At 44.3% G+C, this 21,036-nt stretch overlaps 1 protein-coding gene across 1 annotated transcript in view; it reads left to right on the top strand.

The window, feature by feature from the left end:
* Positions 1-224: 224 nt before the first annotated feature.
* MSRB3 (methionine sulfoxide reductase B3) overlaps positions 225-21,036 on the top strand; it is an 85,747-nt gene continuing 64,935 nt past the window's right edge. The window contains 2 exon segments of the mRNA XM_062016702.1: positions 225-353; positions 355-423. Coding sequence (XP_061872686.1) covers positions 225-353; positions 355-423 — 198 coding nt within the window.

Genomic DNA, 21,036 nt, shown 5'->3' with positions numbered 1-21,036 from the left:
GCGCGCCCCGGCACTCCTGCAGCAGAGGGGACATTATTTGTAACGGGGCGCGAAGCAGCGCCGTTGGCCTGGCCCGAGCGCACCTTTCAATTGAAAGAGCAGCGGGCTGCGGCGGCGGGATGGGGTCTCGGCGCTCCCCGCCGCCCGCCTAGGCGCCGCTCTCCCCCATGGCCGCAGGGGTGGCCGCCGGGCCGGGTCGTGCCGGGCGGCTGGCTCCCGGCTCCATGTTCATATTTGGCGTTGGCCGCCGGTGCCCAGGAATTTCCCGTCATGCTCCCCGGGCGGCGGGCCCGTCACCGCGATCCCGGGGGGCGGGGGGGCCGGCGCCGCTCGCTCGCTCCCTCGGGCCTCTCCTCATGCGCGCTGCGCCGCCGCTGCTCCCCGCGCTGTGTCTGGCGCTGGCGGCTGCCGCAGGAGCCGCAGGTAGGAGCCGCGCCGCCGCGGTGGGCAGCTGCCCCTCCGCCTCCCCGCCGGACCCCCGCCGTCGGGCCGAGCCGTGCCGCGCCGCGGGGAGGGCGGGCCGGGGGCTGTGGCAGGGACGAGGGGAGGAGCGGCGCCGCGCTGGCGGCGCGGGGGGCTGGGCCGCACCTGCCGGGGCTGTAGCGGCGGGGGACGGGAGAGGAGCGGCTCTCCGCAGAGGGGGACCCCCGGGCCCTGCCGGCGGCGGAGAGCGAGGACCTTAGGGCCGTTGATGCCCTGTTTCACGGAGCGAGCCCTTGACAGGGTTTGCCCTCCCTTCATCCCGGCCACTCTGCTGTGGCGGCTGCGGGGCTGCCGCGGCGCCTGAACCCGGGGTCGAGGCGCGCAGAGTCTGTGTGTCCTGTGCTGTTGCTGCTGCTTCTGACTCGGAAACTGGGTAAATAGTTTCTGGGTTGTGCGGCAAAACGGTTAGCTTAGTGAAGCAGCGCTTGACCGAGGGCGTAATTAGTTAATTTCTGCTGCGGTCGCTTGCTTGGGAAATTGTGCATCGTCGGTCAAAAAAGCAGCTTAAACTTTACATACGCTTCCAGAATTTGGACGTATTTTTCCAAGAGCTTGGTGTGCTCAGTCGCTGGGTTTGTTTTGTGTTACGCAAATGCAGTCAATGCAAAGAAAAAAGTGGTATTTACTTTCTAAATTTGACAAATTTGCTGTAAACGCTGGCTTTTCTGCTTGAACTGAAATTCCAGTCATCGCCCCCTTAGTATAAAGACTGTCTGAAGGCTCAGTAATCTTAAATAGGGATAACTGCGTGTCAAAAAGTACCAAATCCAACAGTGGTTATCTACTGATAAGGCTAGATGCTTACTGTTACCCACTGGTAAATGTCAGATCTCTGTTAAGAGTTTTGACCTTAAAGACAGACAGCTTTTAGGAAAGCGTTGAGCCTTATTTATGTCGTGTTTTTAGTTGTTTCTCTTTTACACTTCCTGTTGTTACTGTTAAAATTATTCTGAAACTGCTCTCTCTTGAAAGATACATGTCCGAATTAGATATCTGTAATAGACAGATAGTTTGCCTTACTGATACAGCTAGTTTATGGCAAGCGGTCTGTAAATGGGAGGGAGAGCCAGCTCCACTCCCACTATGGCACAGCGCCATTCATCTGAATCCAGCTTAGAATTTGCCCTGTTTCTGTTCGTACCCTTGCTGAATTGACACAAGTGCTTGCCATCTCATTTGCTGACGATTCCAAACTTTTTATTGCGCAGCTGCATGCCTTTGCAGTTCGTCATGATTCCTTGTCTGCCAAATTTGGTTGGTAACGGTGCCCTTTAAGTCTGATTCTGGAAGTAGTTTCCATGTGGCTTGTCACCTTAATCAGACATTTGCTCATAGTTTCTAAAAGAATTGCCTGCTTTGCTGGAGACATGGCTTATTTTAGAACAGTATTTCTTAGTTGTCTTGTAAAATTTATGTAGGGAAGTAAATATGGTGAGCAGGTTAACTAGAGTTACTAAATAATCCTAGAACTACGAGATGAGAGAAGATATTTTTCTTTAAAAAAAAGTTCTGGCCTGATTTCTCAAAACCACTGAAGTTAGTAGAGTTAAGCCATAAATAGTTCAGTCCAGAATGTGGTTGGTTGATCCTTTTCCTGTCTGCCATTTCTCGGATCTTTATAGCACACATTTGAAAAGATTTTTTTAGGAGGAAAAAAGAAATCTCCCCTTAAAAGCACAATCTTTAAAAACAGTACCTGTGTGTATGAAGTAATGTTTCTATATTCGGTAGCAAAGCCATATAAAGCATTTGATCCTAGACAAAAATAAAATCTTTTGACTGAATGACCTTGCTTATTTTTCCAAGTGGCAGTGGTTATATGCTCTCACAGAGGGTTGGTTAATACAGGCTTTTGTGTTTGTACCTAGCATAAGAATTCTTTATTCAGTAAGGGAAACCTGAACATGAGGACAATACTTGGTTCTTTGCCCTGACATTTATGAAGGTATGGGAGGATCTTGTTTACCTACTCACGTTTTGACATCTTTGTAAGATGATACTTGTTTCTGTATCATTGGAGGTTCTGCCTATTTATTATTTTAGAAACGCTGGAAAGTTAAAGTTTGCCTTCTAGGTTTATTTTTAAAGGTTCCTTTGTTATTTATTTTAAAAGATGGGGGAATAGGAGGGAGAAGGGGGAGAGATCACTCTGTTAAGGATTTAATCTTCTCAGCCAGAAGGTTAAGAAGTCTGCCCGTCTGCACCTGACTGGCATTGCTACAAGCCAGCGATGCAGTAAAGCCATTCGATTTCGAGACAGCTCTGTTGAGCTGCATAATTCAAGTGAGTGTGTCCTCATTACTGAGCAACTCTTAAGATACATGACATGTTAGTCTTAGGTAGGGCATATGGCCTTCTTTCCCCTTTCTGTCGTTTTTCGTCTTTAAAAGCCGCAGTTTGGTTGGCACACAGGCTATAAACTTAAGCTGTGGAGGCTTTAGCTGATGGGAAAGTGGGATAAATTATCAGCATAATTATGACTTGGGCTAATTATGGTTTAGGATAGCCATGACTTGTTCAGGGGTTCCTTTATCCAAAAGACTCATGGAAAAAATGGACTCTTGAGTTCCTGGTGTATTTACGATGGTGTATTCAGAAATTACTGTGGAATAAAGTCAGTTGTGGATTGATCTTTCTGTGAATAGCTCTGAAGTTGGTATGCTTATTTTGGAACAGACCCTAGAGCTAGATGGAAATAGGGTGTTTCTTGCTCTGGAATAATTGTGTCTATACATGGAGTTATTTAGAGGCTACTTCTCCACACAAAGCAGATAACTTTCAAACATAACAACAGAAACCTGCCAGCTTTTGGGGTATTTTGTCTCATTAAGAAGCAGCTACAGGTTAGTTTTCCCTTCCTCGCTCTTGTTGCTTCTGTAGGATTGTATTATTGTCTTTTTGGGTACTTCATTTGCCTTAGGAGGATCATAAGTTCGTGGTAAACTATTGGTATGTGCTAGCTAAAAAACAAAACTAAAGATGTAAGTCCTCTTCCATGGAAATTTGTGACTGTATAACCAAATAAAAATATTTTAAAATTGATTTCCAACTGACTACTTTAAAAAAAGGAAAGGAGCACATACTGCATCATTAACTTCTACCAGAAGATGAAGAATGTCATTCCGGGTTTTAATGGGGATTTTTGTGTCCTTAAACTGTGAAGATGGCAATCCTGATGTTTTGTCTGAAAATAGGGCAGAAGAATTCTTTGGGAACCTCATTTATGGTGAGGTAATTGGAAATTAAATTTTATCTGCTTAGCACCAGCCTTCTGGTTCTCATTTAGCAACCTCAATTCCAAGAGCATTATCCGAAAACCACACAATCTAGCAACTGGTACTAAGAATAAAGAAGCTTTTCTCAATAAGGACTTTAAAGAGCTGAGGAGCTGAACTAAACTAGCCCAAAACTGGCAAGAACAATGCTTTAACTTAGACGGTGCTAACATGATTTCGTTGTCTTCACAGACTTAAGTTTTAGTTTAGCATTGTTTGTTATATAATTATTAGCATACGTGCTTCTTTATTTAGGCTGAGCAGTGGAAATTATCATTCCAGTAAGTTTTGCAGTTAAACACGGTTCAGCTTTTGAGAGTGGCACGAAGTCTAATGAGGGGACATCTGCAGACCTCCCCGATTCGGTCTTTCAGCCGCATTTGAACATCAGGATTAATGATTTCTTTGAAATATGTGTAACAGCTTCGCAAAACGTACATAGTGTGCTAACGCACTGTTTTGTTGGGAAGCATTACTACCTCCAAGAAATCTGGAGTATGGTCCTGCGTGACATTTGCAAGTATTTCCTCAGGGGTCTCTTTAATTCTGTTTCGAACGGGGACAACGCCTTTGCGTTTCACCTGATGGAAAACAAATCCCTAGTGCCAGGGAATAACAATAGCGCTGATGGAAAGTAGCTGCCAAATGCCACTGCTTTCACTCCCACCGCACAATGACAATGGAGGGGGGGGAGGCGGGGAAATCAACACCAGGAACCTTAGTAGCTTCCTGGGGAAGTGATCTGTGCCAGTCCTCGCCGAAAGAGAACAGCCCAGAAAGTGTTTGGTCTGGCTGAGGGCTTGCCGCGTTGTGCCTCTGCTCGGCGGTGTGTGGTTCAGCGGGAGGTACGGGCGGGCGGTGCGGTGCGTCCCGCAGCAAGCACAGCACAGCACAGCCCGCGGCGGGGGTTTCACCGCTTCGAGCGGCTGTGCGGTGGGTCGGCTGCGCCGGCCCACACGGGAGGCCCTCGCTGTTCGTGCACCAAGTGTTTGCAAGCATAGGGAACCTGGCCTTGGGTTTCCTGCAGCTAGTGCAAGAGCAACCGTTGGTTTGATGTAGAGGTACTCCACTACTTCAAATGAGCTGAGACAAATTGTTAGCTTTGTACAAGCAGGCTTTGTCACTTGAGTCAGAGTCTCACCATTCCACTGCTGGACAGAAGCTTGATATTAAACATAAAACCAAGGTAGATCTCTCTGCATTGTTCTATGACAAACAGTCAAGGCTTACACCCCATTCAAGTCAAATTTGTACTAGTGAATGATCCAGGAGTGCACTGATCCAGTCTGAATGATGCTGAAACCAAGCCTTGCAGATCACATTGGTTATGCTTCTATTCACACCAATAACACTGTCAACAGCCGCAGCACGAGTTTGAGGGAGAGAAGCGAGTAAGACAGGGAGAGGTGCACAGGCTGCATAGGATGCATAGCCTGCCTGTTAGGGACAGGCATAAAAGTTGAGATGGATGGATCAGCCAACTGTGTGAAGTCAAACCCCTGAGATGAAATTGAAAAACTCCACAAAGTGAGGTTTTCTATAGCTTTATCATCTCTGCTTTTGAATGACTGAAAAAGAAAGAAGAAAGTCAGCCCCATTGGTCAAAGCCTTAGTATTTAACTGCTAATAAATCCTTATTTTTTCCTATTCTTTTAGGGTGAAAAATCAGCATTTCACTGGGTCTTTTGTATATACAGTGTAAAACTGTGTGGACAGCACACCTTTTCATGAGAGAAACCAAATTGTCCGTGTAGATACTTGTTCTGTGTGCTCTTGCTTTTACTTACAAGCAAGCACACATAGGGACAAGATCTCTACAAGCTTGTGTAGCAAATTAGTGGCTCACTTGGGAAGGGTCCCACCCGTTCTGGTTTCTAATCTTTTGCAGAACTTGTCATCCCTCATCCGAAACCACAAGGCAGATTTCCCACTTGCATCTGAACTTGGGAGAGATGCCGGTTGTTGAACCATGCTGGGAAGGGTTACAACAGATACTTTTCAAGACCCTAAGACTCGGCCTGTGAGGTCCTTTAAAATCAGAAATACAGTAGCTGTTTGTGAAAACACACCTTTTTTGTTGCTCTTTTACATGTAAATTACAGGGTAATACGTTTTTATCTAACAGCAGTCAAGTAATACCTATGACTAGTATAGACAGCTGAGTGATACAATGCTATTTAAGACAAGATGCAGGTTTTCAGAGCATTATCCTATCTCCACAGTCACTCTTTTAGACTAACCAAGTTCTTAACATTTTTTTACAGGGATTACGTTTTCTGAACCACTCTTTTTTCTTTCTTTTTTTTTTTTTCTTAATTTCTCCTCTGGACTTTCCTCAGTTGTCTCTGTCCTACGCCCCAAACCAGCAGGGTATTCCAGCTGATACCTCACTGCTGCTGAAAAGGGCAGATTTCCTCCGTAGGCTCCGCTCTTCTGTATTTTGCTTCTCTTTTTAATAAACTCCAGATTGTCATTTGCCTTTTTTTTCTTTTTTCCAAAATAGTTTCACACTGTTGTCTTAATTTATTGTCACAGTAACCTTGACATCGTTTTCTCCAGTACTGCTCTGGTCTGGGATTCTTTCTTTTGATTTTGTGCATTTGAAGATTTTTTTTTTTTGGTAAGTCCAAATGTAGTTCTTTGTACTTAGCTGTATTGAATTTCATCATATGGATTTTTGACCATTGCTCCAATTTATTAAGACAATCTTCAGTTCTGCTTAGCTGTTTAGAGTGCTTCATGCCCCTTACAGGCTGGTGTCTCTGCAGTTTTAGTAAAACTGGGTTTTGACCCTGATCAGTAGGAGAAGCACAGAACAAATATGTTTTTTCAAGCAACTCTGCACCCAAGTTGTAGGCTGGATCCAGAAGGATGGTGCTTTACTCTGTCCAAGATTACTTTATATTTGAGATTATATTTTGAGCCAACAATGGCTCTTAGCCTTGTGGCTAAGAAGGCAAATGGCGTCTTGGGATGCATCAAGAGTACGGCCAGTAGGTCAAGGGAGGTTCTGCTCCCCCTCTACTCTGCCCTGGTGAGGCCTTATCTGGAGTCCTGTGTCTAGTTCTGGGCTCCCCAGCTCAAAAGGGACAGAGGACTTCTGGAGAGAGTCTAGTGCAGGGCCACCAAGATGATCAGGAGAATGGAGCGTCTTCCTTATGAGGAAAGGCTGCGGGAACTCAGGATGTTTAGTCTGGAGAAGAGGAGACTGAGGGGGGATCTTATTAATATTTACAAGTTTATAAATGGTGGGTGTCAGGAGGTTGGGACATCCCTTTTCTCTGTTGTATCTAGCAATAGGACAAGGGGTAATGGGATGAATCTGGAACACAAAAAGTTCCACTTAAACATAAGAAAAAGCTATTTCACTGTGAAGGTGAGGGAGCCCTGGCACAGGCTGCCCAGGGAGGGTGTGGAGTCTCCTTCCTTGGAGGTCTTCAAGACCCACCTGGACATGTTCCTATGCGACCTGATCTAGGTGAACCTGCTTCTGCAGGGGGGTTGGACTAGATGATCTCTAAAGGTCCCTTCCAACTCCTACCATTCTACGATTCTATGATCTGTTGGATATATTGCTTTAATCCTGTCTGTAGAATAGAAGGAAAGATGGAAAGTATGTTTGTTGAACGGGTTAGATTTTGATGAGTCCATATTGGTGGCTTATTGCCTTCTAATTTTAAGTTGCCTGTTTATGAATTGTTTAGCAATTTGTTTCAAAAGCTTTCTGGGTGTTGAAGCTTGTGGCTATGTACTTCACAAATTGCTCTTTCCTCCCTTTTAAAAATGAACGTTGTCAGCTTAGTCGCAAGCATTTGGAAAGGTAAAAGCCTTTTAGAAGTCCTCCAAGTTGTTTGCTCTTTTCTGAACGATTGCAGCTGCTTATTTCCCAAACATGGGAACCTGTCAGAGGAAGGGCAACTTCAGACAAAGGTTGCAGATAGATCCACAAGATAGCTCCATAATTGGGGTGTGTGTGAGGCACACATTAGTGTGCCAAATTTCTGATAGTCTCATATTTATCCAGCTAAACCGCCTGAAGTGAGTTCCTAAGAGTGAAAAGGAAAGCTTGAGAGACTGGGTAAAGTGCTCTCTCTCAAAAACAAAAAAGCAACTTCAGCAGCTTCATTGAGAAAATAGTTCATTACAGATCCAAGTGACCGTTGTGCTCCACTGACAGTTTGTGTGCTGAAGGTCAGTGCAACGGATTTCAATGGGTTAAAATTAGTTACTGCTACTACTTCCAATGATGACCTCTGTTCCTTCTTAAAAAGCATTCCCTCAAATATACTGCCATTGGAGGTCACTTGGACAGTCAGCCCGTTTCCAACACATTGGATTGCAAGTAATGAAATTTGTACATGGACCTAACTGATCATAGCTTATGGTTTATTGATCTTATGTTTATTGCTAGCAACTACTCCAAATTTCCAAACATCTAGATAGGTTCTCTCTGTGAATATCTATTTAAGAACACATATAAACGTAAGAGAATGAATCTTCCTGTGTATGTATACACCAGTGCTATAAAAGTAACGTACTGAACAAATATATCAGAATTCTAATCAGTAATTATTGTTTCAAAAAACCTTAAGGTGAACATAGAGCTAGTACCTCTTTTGTCACTTTATTTTGACCAGGAATGCTGAAGGCTTGTGCACCCAGCACTGAGATGCGCTGAAGCAAACTGTGGGGAAGAGAAGGGCTGTGCTGGGGACTGGGGGGTGTTGAGGGGCCATGGCTGTGTCCTCGGGGAATTTCTAACGTGTCAGTGAGAGTGGTGTGAAATGCCAGGACCAAGAGGGGAAAGAGAGATTTCCATGTTTTAAGAGTAGGGTTTCCTTTTATGGAGCATGAGTCTGTGTAGGAGAAAACCAAGCTGTGTTTTGGGGCAATGCTTAATAAAGTTCCTGACAGCAGGCTTTGGCAGGAGGGGCTGCCTGTGTGTTCTGTGCGGCTGTCTCTGCTGAAAGAATTGGAACAGATGTCACTTCTAAGAATGGGTTACGCAAAGAAAACATCCAAAATTATCTTAGAATATTGATCCAATGGGAAGCTGAACTACAAAGCCTTAAAATTAGCAAGAGGCTGAGGGAAGAGGAGAATGAACTTGGTGGCCTTATTGTTCTACCTGTGATCCTCCAAAGGAGACAACCAAACGGAGCAGCGTGCCTGCCGGGTGAGCCACAGCACCAACATGACCAGCCCTGGCATGAGCGTCTGGGCGACTCAGCGGGACTGTGGGGTGCTGCCGGCCCTGATGTCTATGTCCGGGAGGGCTTGGTGCGACTGTGAGGTGCTGCCAGCCCTGGTGTCTGTGTCTGGGTGGGATCACTGGGACTGTGGAGTGCTGCTGGCCCTGGTGTCTGTGTCTGAGAGGGCTCGGTGGGACTGTGGAGTGCTGCCAGCCCTGGTGTCTGTGTCTGGGGGTCTCACTGGGACTGTGGAGTGTTGCCGGCCCTGGCGTCTGTGTCCGGAGGGGCTCGGTGGGACTGTGGAGTGCTGCCAGCCCTGACCTGGTGTGTGCATCTGAGGGGACTTGGCAGGACTGTGCCCTGGTGCCAGCAGGCAGGTGGCATTGTCCTTGCTGTGGGTGGCTCACAGGTGAGGCTGCTGGAGCAGACCCTGGAGATAACTCAGATATTAGCCCTGTCATATGCTTACTGTAACAGAGCAGGAAAAAGGATTTCTGTTAGGGTTTTTGGTTTTTGGGTTTGGTTTTTTTTTTCCTTCCCCAAGGGTAAGTACTTTTTGCTGTGCAGAAAGGTTTAGCATGGTTACTGTTGGCTACAGGTCCAGCTGACAGGTATAGGATGAGTGTTTTTGTCTTTTAATGCATTTAGGGCTGGGAAATGTGGATTGAAAAAAAAATGTAAGGTTTAGTAAATATTTTCAGTTAATTAAAAGAGATGCAAGATATTCCTTCTTATTCTGGACTCTTAAGAGAGAATTGGAGAAGGGAAATAATCAAAGCGAGTTTTAAAGTAATATCTTTAACTAGAGCTAATACTTTTTTTGTTCATTAATTGAAAAAATAGCTGTAGGATGCCCAGAGGTACAGATGCTTGTGCACACATCCAGTATAAATATATTTAGCTAATTAAAAAAAACCCCACAGCTAAAAAAAACAGTGTTTGTGCATTTTTTAACTGCACTGGAGTGAAAGTCAGAATTCAGCTCACATAAATGCCAGTTAACATTTTTAATTTTAAAAAAGTTTATCTTTGGACATTTTCTCTCGTAAGAAGGAAAAAGAGTCTTGAATAAATATTTTATGCCTGCAATTACCTAAACATGACTAAGTGTACATATAATCTTGGTTATTAAGTAGTGGCAGATAATTTTGTGTAAAGTCATACATTTTTTACTAATCAATGTACTTAATGATAGCCTATGCAAATGAAGATTTGTTTTAAGAAAATGGTATCACAGAATTTAAATAGCAATATTTGTTAAATTAATCCACCTTGGACACTGGCTTAAAATAAAATAATCCTTATGTTTGAATCAAATGTATTGCTGTTAGGACAGAAGTATTTATCTTTACTCTCACACTTTTCAGTCACTGATATTCAGTACTAACTCATCTGATTGTACTTTAATATTAAGAAGATTTAAAGTATAAAGATGAATACTATTCCTGATTTGCTGTAGTGTCTTCACTTTACTGTTCATAAAAATAAAGGTACATTTCTGACTAGGGAAGACTCATGAGTTCCTGTTTTACTTGATGGAATTTTGTTTTTATATGAATTAGATTTTTTTTTTTCCAACTGCATAAAAGTTGTTTGAGGATGGTTTATGTCGCAGTGTGAGAGCCATTCTTGATGGGATTTTTTTTGTGCAATGTCAGAATTTCTTCGTGCTATAATTTTTACAACTATTTTTGGATGAAAGGCTGAGGCTTTCTTGTATATTTATAAGGCTGCTCTGCATACCATCATGACACAATCTGTGTGATCAAAGGTACGTTTTTAAAGAGTGCTTTTATTCTGTTGACATATGCATAGGCTTTTGTGTGCTGAGGATGTTATTTGGAGGATGCTGCTTGAAGGATAACTCATCACTGTGCAATATATAATTTAGTGAAAGGAAGATGGCTCCTCTCTGTGGTGATGAGTGGTATTAGCTTTTAGAGAAAGCCACGTAGAAAATTTCCATGTAAGGGAGACTGCTGAGAAGAGATTGGCAGCTATGATGTCGTTAACTTGAAATGCTTTTCTAGTAGCTGGGATGAAAAAAAAAGGGAAAAGAACAACCTGATTTGGTGTGAAGAGCAGTTATGTTAGTTAATAGATTGTAACTACATTTTATAAACCCCATGGTTCACTTACAAGTTCATTCACAAACTATGAGACAATCCTCAGGTCTGGATCACAGTCTGATCTAAAAATTATGTTTTTTCATGTAGTAAATTCTAAAAATACAGGGAGATAATTCAGCTTTCAAATCGTTTGTGTTGAAGAATTAAATGTTAAATTAAACAATACAGGCCCATGTCTGGGTAGGATGTGAGTCTGTGTGTGTCTTTTGCACTAAAAGTTTTATTTTTATAGCATGCTGGCTGGTGTTATGGGCACATTACATGCATACATGTGTAGAAGGATATTGGCATTAACCACTTAGTGAACTAAAAGAGTTTTTGTAGAATTATAGAATGGTAGAGGTTGGAAAGGACCTTTAGAGATCATCTAGTCCAACCCCCTGCCAAAGCAGGTCCACCTAGATCAGGTTGCACAGGAACATGTCCAGGTGGGTCTTGAAAACCTCCAGAGAAGGAGACTGCACAACTTTCCTGGGCAGCTTGTGCCACTGCTCCCTCACCCTCACAGTCAAATAGTTTTTCCTTATGTTTAAATGGAACTTTTGTGTTCCAGCTTCATCCCATTACCCCTTGTCCTGTCACTAGGTACCATAGAGAAAAGTGATGTCCCAACCTCCTGACACTCACCATTTCGATATTTGTAAATATTAACAAGATCCACAGGCAGTCTCCTCTTCTCTGGACTAAACATCCTCAGTTCCCCGCAGCCTTTCCTCATAAGGAATATACTCCATTCTCCTGATCATCTTGGTGGCCCTGTGCTGGACTCTCTCCAGCACTTCCCTGTCCCTCTTGAGCTGAGGAGCCCAGAAATGGAAACAGTACTCCAGATGAGGCCTCACCAGGGCAGAGAAGAACCTCCCTTGACCTGCTGGCCACACTGTTCTTGATGCATCCCAAGATGCCATTGGCCTTCTTGGCCATGAGGCACATTGGTGGCTCAGGTTTAGTTTGCTGTGAACCAGGACTCCCTGGTCTCTCTCTGCAGAGCTGCTCTCCAACAGGTCAACCCCCAGCCTGTACTGGTGCATGGGGTTGTTCCTCCCCAGGTACAGGACTCTGCACTTGTCCTTGTTGAACCTCATGAGGTTCTTTGCCCAACTTTCAAGCTAGTTGAGATCCTGCTGAATGGCAGCACAGCCAGACCTCCCAGTTTAGTATCACCAGCGAACTTGCTGAGAGAACACTCTGTCCCCTCATCCAGGTCATTGATGAAGATGTTGGACAAGACTGGCGCCAGAACCGATCCTGGCTGTAGAAATGCTGATCATTTGTTGGTAATTTCTTATATACACTGTAATTACCCCATGGCATCAGACTCTGCATTGAGGATGCCTTAGTTCACTGCTGTGGCAGGGACCATTGATGTTTTGAGGTTTTTTTATTCTCTGACACAGATTTTGCTTGGAGAGTTCATTAAATCATAGGCCAAAACAATGGCTGAATTCACAAATGTTCTTAGCTCTGATGTGTACAGGGACCTTGTCTCCTTCAGTGGACTAGTAAGTATTATGTCTATGTTTCCTTACAGTGTCTCGTAAAACAGGGTCATCAAATTCAACTCATCTGCAGTGTTTCCAAATTCAGCTTCTCTGTGCAGCAGAAGTGGCAACTTCCTTCATATCTCGCACACCGCAGCCCATCTGTGCTGTGGGACAAGTGCACGCTAAGCAAACTACTGCAGGGCTGCTTTCCACTCATTTTAGGAACGAGTGAGACAATGCTCTTTACAAACGAGAGTACTTTTTTAATGATTAGATTTGGAAGTCCTGTTAAGTCATACCACTTGTCCATTGGAGTCCTTGCTTCATTTTTATAAACAGTCTAAGAGAAACCACTCGTATCAGATATCTGTTGTGTATCATTACCCAGGAAAATAAGCTTTGTAAGCTGAGGATGTCAGATGAGTTACAGAGCACTGTGTAACACAATTTGAAAGAATCACCAATTCTAAATGACATACTTGATCAGTCTTCAAAATTAGTCTTTTTGAGAAGTAAAAACTAGTATTAAGTTGTTTCAGAAAAGCAAAATAAAAATTCCTGTTGAAGGGCTTCTATTCACTGCTAAAAAAGGTGATTTTACCTTCAGGTAAATAACGCATGGGATTTATCCTAAATTAAAAATGGAGATAATAACTTGTTAACTGTGCTGTGTTGGTGAGCTTGACAAGACAAATATTGGTGGAGAGGGAGAGCATACCTAGAGAAATTAACCTGAAGATAAAAATAGGTATCACGTCTTCAGTGCTTGGATGCCTCTTGGATCACTCTATCCACAGCAGTAACACAGAAGTTTTTAAGCTTTGGTTTTGGTTTTAGTACTGAAAATGAATTCTTTATTGGTAAGCAACACAAAAAGCTTTTGGGCTTGCCAGTAGGAATTGTTAGATTAAGAAGTTATTTCCAGAACACTTATATCTCATCATCAGAGCACCAGAAGCAACTAAATCTTTACCACTGTGGTGGAGAGAACTGCCTGGAATGGAAGAGATTTGATATTTTTCAAGATGTTGAAAGGATTGTGATTCTCAGAAAAGACCCATTTAAGAATAGTTTATGACCGTTGCAGTTATAAACTCACTGCCGTAAAAGGAATGTGCTGTATGTTGGCAGGATACCAAGTCAGGGAAAATGAAAGTGCAGCTCAGCGCTATTTTAGAGCATCAGATCTGGGAGGAGCAGAATGGGGAAAATCCCAATTGACCTGTATTTACTCTCCTTTGGGAACTATTGCCAGTCATAACTATTGGGAAGCAATCTGCAAAGTGACAAATGTGTGAGCATTCACAAGGCTCAGAGACTCTGGTTTCAGCACTTAGCCAAGGATTCTCTGTCATACCAGCCTTGGAGACTCTGTACTTGTCTAATCTCTTCCTCTTCTTGGGGTCTCTCTGTTTTTCTTTTTGCAATTTCACTTTTCCCATTCCATCCATTGCCTGCAAGTCTTGCAGTGTCTTGTCTCCTTACATTTTACATCCCTCTCTGAAGAACAAGCCAGAGTCCTTTAAGCAAGGACCCTCTTAACTTCTGTATTATGTAAAGGAGAATGAATTAATTCCCTCCTCCCCTTGTTCCCAGTATAGCACATATGTCCTGTTCATCTCCAGTGTATGAGACCACGTCCTCTGGTTGTTGAGAGCAGGCCAGTACCACTACCCTGCTATGTCCAAATGTTAAGTAGTAAAATAAAGAGAATTCAGCCTCTCAGTTCTCTCCTGCATGGGAGCAGTTGCAGAACAGAGAGGCATTAAAGTGCTTTGCTCCTTCATTTGGGACAGCATGACCTTCAAACCCCCCTTTGTTTTGATTATCCTCTCACATCTCAGGCCTTTTTAATTTGGGCCTCCGACACACCTCTGGGTTTTAGTTACACTGACACACCAGCCTCTTTGTTGCAAAACTGGTTTTTCACTGTCTGGAGAGAAGAGCAAAGCAGTGGCCAATTCAGCGTACAAAAAGGTGTATTCCTGTAAGGAATTGTGATCTTCCCATCTTTGGCAGCTGATGCTAGAGAGAACGTTAGCTCCATTTGGTAGTTAAATGAGAATTAAACATGGCACTTTGTTCTCTGCTCAGATATAGTGGGGTTTTTTGTTTATATAAATAATTTTTCTAGTCTAGATAACCGTTCTAATACAAATGTAAACTCCAGACATATGGAACCCTACCTCCTTACTTAGCATGTTTTTTTCTCAACAATTGAAGTCAGTGAAATTATCTTGAATTGTGTGTGAAAGTTTCAGAATTTGGTTTGCTTTCCAAGATTTTAATGGTTAGTTTATTGGAAAGATAATAATTTTAAGCTGTGTGATAATCTAAAATCTATTGTGGAAATCTCATCTCTCTTAGATGGAGGAGCAAAGTTGGTGTAATGAAGCTCAGACTAAAGGCTCTACTAAAAATATCTCTGATTCACCTCAGTAGGAAACTTATACACAGCCTAAGGATGGAATATGGAAGGTGATTAGTCCCTAAGGCTTTGCTTGTCACTGTGTATCACAGAGTGAGACTCAAGTGAGCAAGGGAGAATATAGGTTTCCACTACACAGAGAGCATTGCTTTCATGCTGTCTGACCCTTCCTCATCTTATTTTCCTGCTTTCTTCTATTTCTTTGTCCAATCTCAACTTTTAGACTTTTCTTCTATCTCCCCTACTCCAGCTGTTAAAATGATGAGTATAGAAGATACTGCTACTGAAGCTTCCCAGAAAGAATATGAAACAGGTACATCAGTAACAGTAGACTGGGCCTTATTACCCCTTTTTCACAGGAGGAAGAGGGCTGGCCTTTGGGCGTCATGAGGTGGCTATGGGACTGGATGGCCTCCTGAACCCCTCACGTTTGAGCAGCCACACGGTGCGTGCTGTGCATGGTGTGCCCACCTCTGGCCCTGCTTCCTCTGCAGGGAGAGCCACTATCCTTTGTGTTATGAAACATTGAATATACTCCTCAGTTCAGCACTTTACCGTTTCTCCCACCAATGATCATTCCTGTAAGCAAGGGCCATTAAAACATCTGTAGCTGGTTCTGAAGTATCCTACCTTTAAGATCATCAAGTCCAAACACTAACCTAACACTGCCAAGCCCATCTCTAAACTAAACCATATTGCTCAGCACCTCATCTGTGTATCTTTTAAGTATCTCCAGGGATGATGACTCCACCACCTCCCTGGACATTCCAATGGTTAATAAACCTCTTGGTGAAAAAGTTCTTCCTAATCTCCTATCTAAACCTCCTGTGGTTCAACATGAGCCCATTTCCTCTTGTTTTATCATTCATTACTGGAGAGAAGAGACTGACCCCCACCTCATTACAACTCCCTTTCAGGTACTTGTAGAGAGTGATCATGTCTCCTTTCAACCTCCTCAAGGCAAAACAGCCCCAGTTCCCTCAGCCACTCCTCATCAGGCTTGTTCTCCAGACCCTTCACCAGTTTTGTTGCCTATCTCTGGACACGATTCAACATCTCAGTGTCTTTGTTGTAGTGAGAGGCCCAGAACTGGACACAGTATTTGAGGTGTAGCCTTACCAGCACTGAGTACAGGGGACAATCACCTCCTTGGCTCTGTTAATCACACTATTTCTGATCCAAGCCAGGATGCCATCGGCCTTCTGGGCCACCTGAGCATACTGCTGGCTCATTTTCAGGTGGCTGTTGGCTAACACCCCCAGAACCTTTTCTGCCAGACAGCTTGTCAGCCACTCTGCCCCAAGCCTGTAGCATTGCATGGGATTATTGTGGCCCAAGTGCTGGACCTGGCATCTGGCCATGTTGAACCTCATACAGCTGGCCTTGGCTCATCGCTCCAGCCTGTCAAGGTCCCTCTAAAGAGTGTTCCTGCCCTCAAGCAGATCTACACACCTGCCCAGCTTCATACACTTGGTTACTATGGGAAGAGTTTAAGAACAAAATCCAGCATAAGAGAATACATAAAATTCAAGAAAGCAAAAAGTTTTCCAGTTCAGTGGTTAGGCTTCGTTTTAATGGTAGCACTAACTTCAAGTTTAAAGCTTGTTTGCTGATTTTACGTTGAAATATTATGAGGTATGGCAGTATTTACCTCTTTTACCAGGGCACAATGTAAACTTCCTAAAAGTAGGCTAAAAGTAGACTGTATTACCGTTCAGTTTGCACATTCCAGCACAAACAGCTATGGAGAACATGGTGTAATTGAGAGTGTTAAAAGTGAAGTGGGAATTCTGGTGTAATACTTCTGATTTCTGTGGCTGTGAGAAGCCAGTATTGTATGAGGAGGAAAAAGGTATACACAGACAAGCTCGCAGGATAAATGCTACAGTACTTTTGTAGGCCTTTAAGACTAATGCAATTAGTTTCTTTCAGAACATTTTACGCCTCTTTAATAAGCCTTTGAGACATTTATAATTATGATGTTTTGCTGCTTGTTGTTAGGTGTTAATGACAAAATTATTTTCCTCTCTTCAGTGAAGTTTTGCAAGGTATTCTAATAGCAAATCCCGAACTTGTGAAGTTACCTGGTTTGTGTTATCAACGAATGCAAAAGCACTTGCAAATGCAGATCTTAAACTCTCTTTAAGGTGAATTTCCAAAGGTTTTGTCAATTATCTCTACAATTTTGTGCTGAATGCTTTGAAGATAGTACAATGCACTGAAGCTTGCAGTTGTCTAAAAGTTGAATTATAAAGCACAAATGCATATTCACAGAATGTGTGCTTTTTTGAGGGCTGAAGGCTGCTGCCTCATTGTTCTAGCAGGTAGTTGGGAGGCCGGGCCAAAACGGATGGTTAGCCCAGGTAGTGAGGTTTATATGTGTGAGGAGGTACTTTGTGCACTGCAAAGGATACCAGTTTCAGGATCAGAGATTTTCTTGGGTCAGGAAGGGGAACTGCAACCATTCCTTCTCTTTTCTCTGGTAAATAGGAGACAGTCCTATTACTCCTCATACCCCTGCAGAAACGTTTTCCTGTGCCCTAGTCTCCTGCCACGGCTGGTACCTTGGTGATTGTTATTGGATCAGACTCCTTTAAACATCTCCTTATAAGCTACCTTTGCCCCTACCTTAGCACATACCATGACAAACCTAAGACTTTTAGTGCAAATAGTAAACTCTCTAAAAGCTACCAAGTGCAATGCTGGGAGCAGGAGAGACCAAGAGCTTCAGCATTCTTTAGCAGAGAGTGTGTTAAGGGAAAATAACTAGGGAGTAAGTAACTGTTTAGACACAGAAATCCACAATATACTGGAGTACTTGCTCATGTGATTCTCTCTAGGCTAGTTTTGTTCCTGCAATGCCCAAGGGTTGTTCTGTCTGCTGAGTCTGATTGGCAGCAGCTTTAGATGAGCAAAAGCCAAACAAACAAAAAAAATCAAAATGCTAAAGCTAACTTACAGAATCACAGAGTGGTAGGGGTTGGAAGGGACTTCCAAAGATCATCTAGTCCACCTCCCCTGCTAAAGGAGGTCTACCTAGGTCAGGTCACACAGGAATGCATCCAGGCAGGACTTGAAGACCTCCAGAGGAGATTCCATTGCCTTCCTGGGCAGCTTGTGCCAGGGCTTGCGCACCCTCACAGGAAAGAAGGTTTTCTTAGTTTAAGTGCAACTTTTTGTGTTCCAGCTTATGTCCATTACCCCTAGCTCTAATAAATGTATATATTCAATATTCACTAAGCTTTGTCAGTGAAATATTTGGTTATAGTTTGATTTATTTAAAAATAGATTAAAAAACCCTTTGCAAAACAGCTGTTTGAATTTATTGCTGGACTGGATAAACTTAACAAATATTGATTAAAATTAAACTGTTACTATAACAGTTAAGTATATTAGACTCAGAGGCCTTTACTGTCTTCTAATTTCTGATTGTTTGAGTTTCTCTAGTGTGGCAATATTTTTGCTTTTTCCAGAGACACAAATTCCTGGTTCTCTGGCTAGCCCGTACCTGTCCCTGTTTCCTGCCCTTCAAACAGAGCCAGGGACTTGGAGGAAGGCAACTGGAAAAAAAGCAGAAGCCTCACACTGTTAAGGTCTTATTATTAGGAGAAGAAAAAAACCAAAACATTGTTCCCTTAAGAAATTGTGTTATTTTTTAATTTAAGGCTACAACTTCACATTTTTCTTCTGAGAGCTGGCATTCTCATGTAATTTTAGGAATTCTGGAGCTGAGTTGTCAGGAAAAACATTGAATATGGAAAAACTGAAGCCAGTAGTTTTATTGGCTCCTGAGACCCATGATGTTTTCCTTACAGCTCTTAAAAGCAAGATGTGATAATATCAGAATTTAATCTCTCAAGTTGTCCCTCCCCCAAAGAAATTTCTCTAGTTGCAGACAGAGGTTGAGAAAACATAACCCGAGTACAAACAAAGTTCTTCATTTCCTAAGGACAAATTTGTCAGACTCCCTACGTTACTTTTTAACAAATCATTTTGGGGCTAAACTTGTGATTTCTGAACATTTGCAATTGATAATATAGATACTCTTGGAAGCTGGCAGTACGTTAACATATATCAACACTAGAGCATCAACATCCTAAAAGGAAGGCTTTCCTGGGTTCGCAACATGTATCATCCTAGCAAAAGTCTCCGAAAGCTCACCTAATGACATAGTTACTGCTTTATTTGTGTAATCTATAACATTTACAAGCTATCTCTGAGAATAATATCCATCTTATGAGAGCCAGGCAGATGAAAGATGGACACTGGCCCACGTTGTGCTGGGTTAAAGGGTGAAGGGGTGGCTCTGAGAGGTCTCGTGACACCGGCACACAACTGTAGACGAGACAGTGTTTTCCTGGGTCTTGCAGGCAGTGCAGCAAGCAGCACATGTTCAAAAACACCCAACAAAACCAAGAAGTCGCATCCGTCCTCCAGGAAAAGTGGCGTATTGCAGTGCTGTAAATAAATACATGAGGAGTGACAAGTCTGCGCGGTGGGGCTGCAGTACCTGCCATGGCTTGGGCATGTGCAAAGCTGTGTTAGCAGTGCACTGTCCCCAGGCCACTCAGCGTTAGTGCTGCAGAGGTGGGGATGCTGTGCTGGCACAGCTGAGTTCCCTCTGGGCTGAGGCAGGGGCCTCCAGCACCAGCATGGGGCCTTAGCTTAACCCTTAACCTGGAAAGGTCCAGATGTGCACAGCACAGGAGTTTAAACCACCCACAATGATATTTCCAAGATGGTTGTTTTTTCCCGTGTTTCTTCTTGTGCTCTGGCTGTTTCTGTTTAATAACTCTGACACACAGACCCCGTTCCTAAACATGTTGAAGGCCAAGGCCAAGCTTTCATCTGCTGCAAAAAGAACAGAGGAAAGATCTTAACCTGTTGCAACATGACTTGTTATTCTCCCTCAGCCTGTACCCCTGGAACTGGCAGACAGGGGTGCTGCACTTCCAAACTAAATGTGTTAATTGTAATGAATTTTACTTTGTTCTTCTCTTTACTGATTCTTTGCAAGGAGCTCTTAGCATGATCTGTAAGCCCCCTGTCGCAAAGGTTTTGTTTGTGTGCACACAGCAGCTAGCACCAGGAGGTTCCCTTCTACTTGAAACTACTGGGCACGGCTGTAACGTGCAGAGTAAATAAAAAGAGCGATCAAAACGTCAGCAATAAAAGAATAAAGTACGTTAACTGCAGTAAAGCACTTTCATAAATGCGTGTATATTTTACTGGGCTTTCAGGACTTATATATCCTTTGAGTCTTTATGAAATACTTGTGACTAAATAACAGTGGTGAACACTGAAATGCTTGATATTTTCAGGAGGTCGGGATCTATTTTATAATGCTCGGGCATTTAAAATTATTTCCTTTAAGTTGTTTACAGCCGAGAGATTTAGGACGGCAAGGAAGCGGCGTTGGCCGGGGTGCAGTCCGACGGGGGGCGGCGTTCGCAGGTGGCGCGGTGCGCGCCTCCGCTCGGCGCCGGGCGGCTGGCTGTCCGGGGCCGCTTCGTGAAGCCCTGCAGGAGGTGCCGCAGGCGGGCTCACCTAACGCCTCGCCACGTAGGGAACTGTCTGGCCGGCCGCCCGCGCTGGCCTCCGAAATGGCTATCGGTGCTCTGCCGAAGCTTTTGGCGGAGGCTCGGGCGGGCGGCGGCCCGGGTACCCGACGGCGGCCCGGGTACCAGACGGCGGCCCGGGCACCCGACGGCCGGCAGCCGTCGCGGAATGGCCGCCAGGCGGCGCCGCTGCAGGTGGAGCGCGGCGCTGCTGTGCGCCCGGCAGGCGGCGGTGCGCGGCGCGGCGCTGCTGTGCGCCCGGCAGAGGGCGATGCGCGGCGCGGCGCTGCTGTGCGCCCGGCAGGCGGCGGTGCGCGGCGCGGCGCTGCTGTGCGCCCGGCAGGCGGCGGTGCGCGGCGCGGCGCTGCTGTGCGCCCGGCAGAGGGCGATGCGCGGCGCGGCGCGGCGCGGCGGTTGCGGGACGGTCTGCTACCGTCGGTCTGTGCGGGCGCGGCCGGACTGGTTTGGAAGTGGCTCTGCAGCCCCT

Source organism: Colius striatus, chromosome 1 (genome assembly GCF_028858725.1).
Source record: "Colius striatus isolate bColStr4 chromosome 1, bColStr4.1.hap1, whole genome shotgun sequence".
NCBI lineage: Eukaryota > Metazoa > Chordata > Aves > Coliiformes > Coliidae > Colius > Colius striatus.
This window is presented reverse-complemented; position numbering and strand designations above follow the sequence as displayed.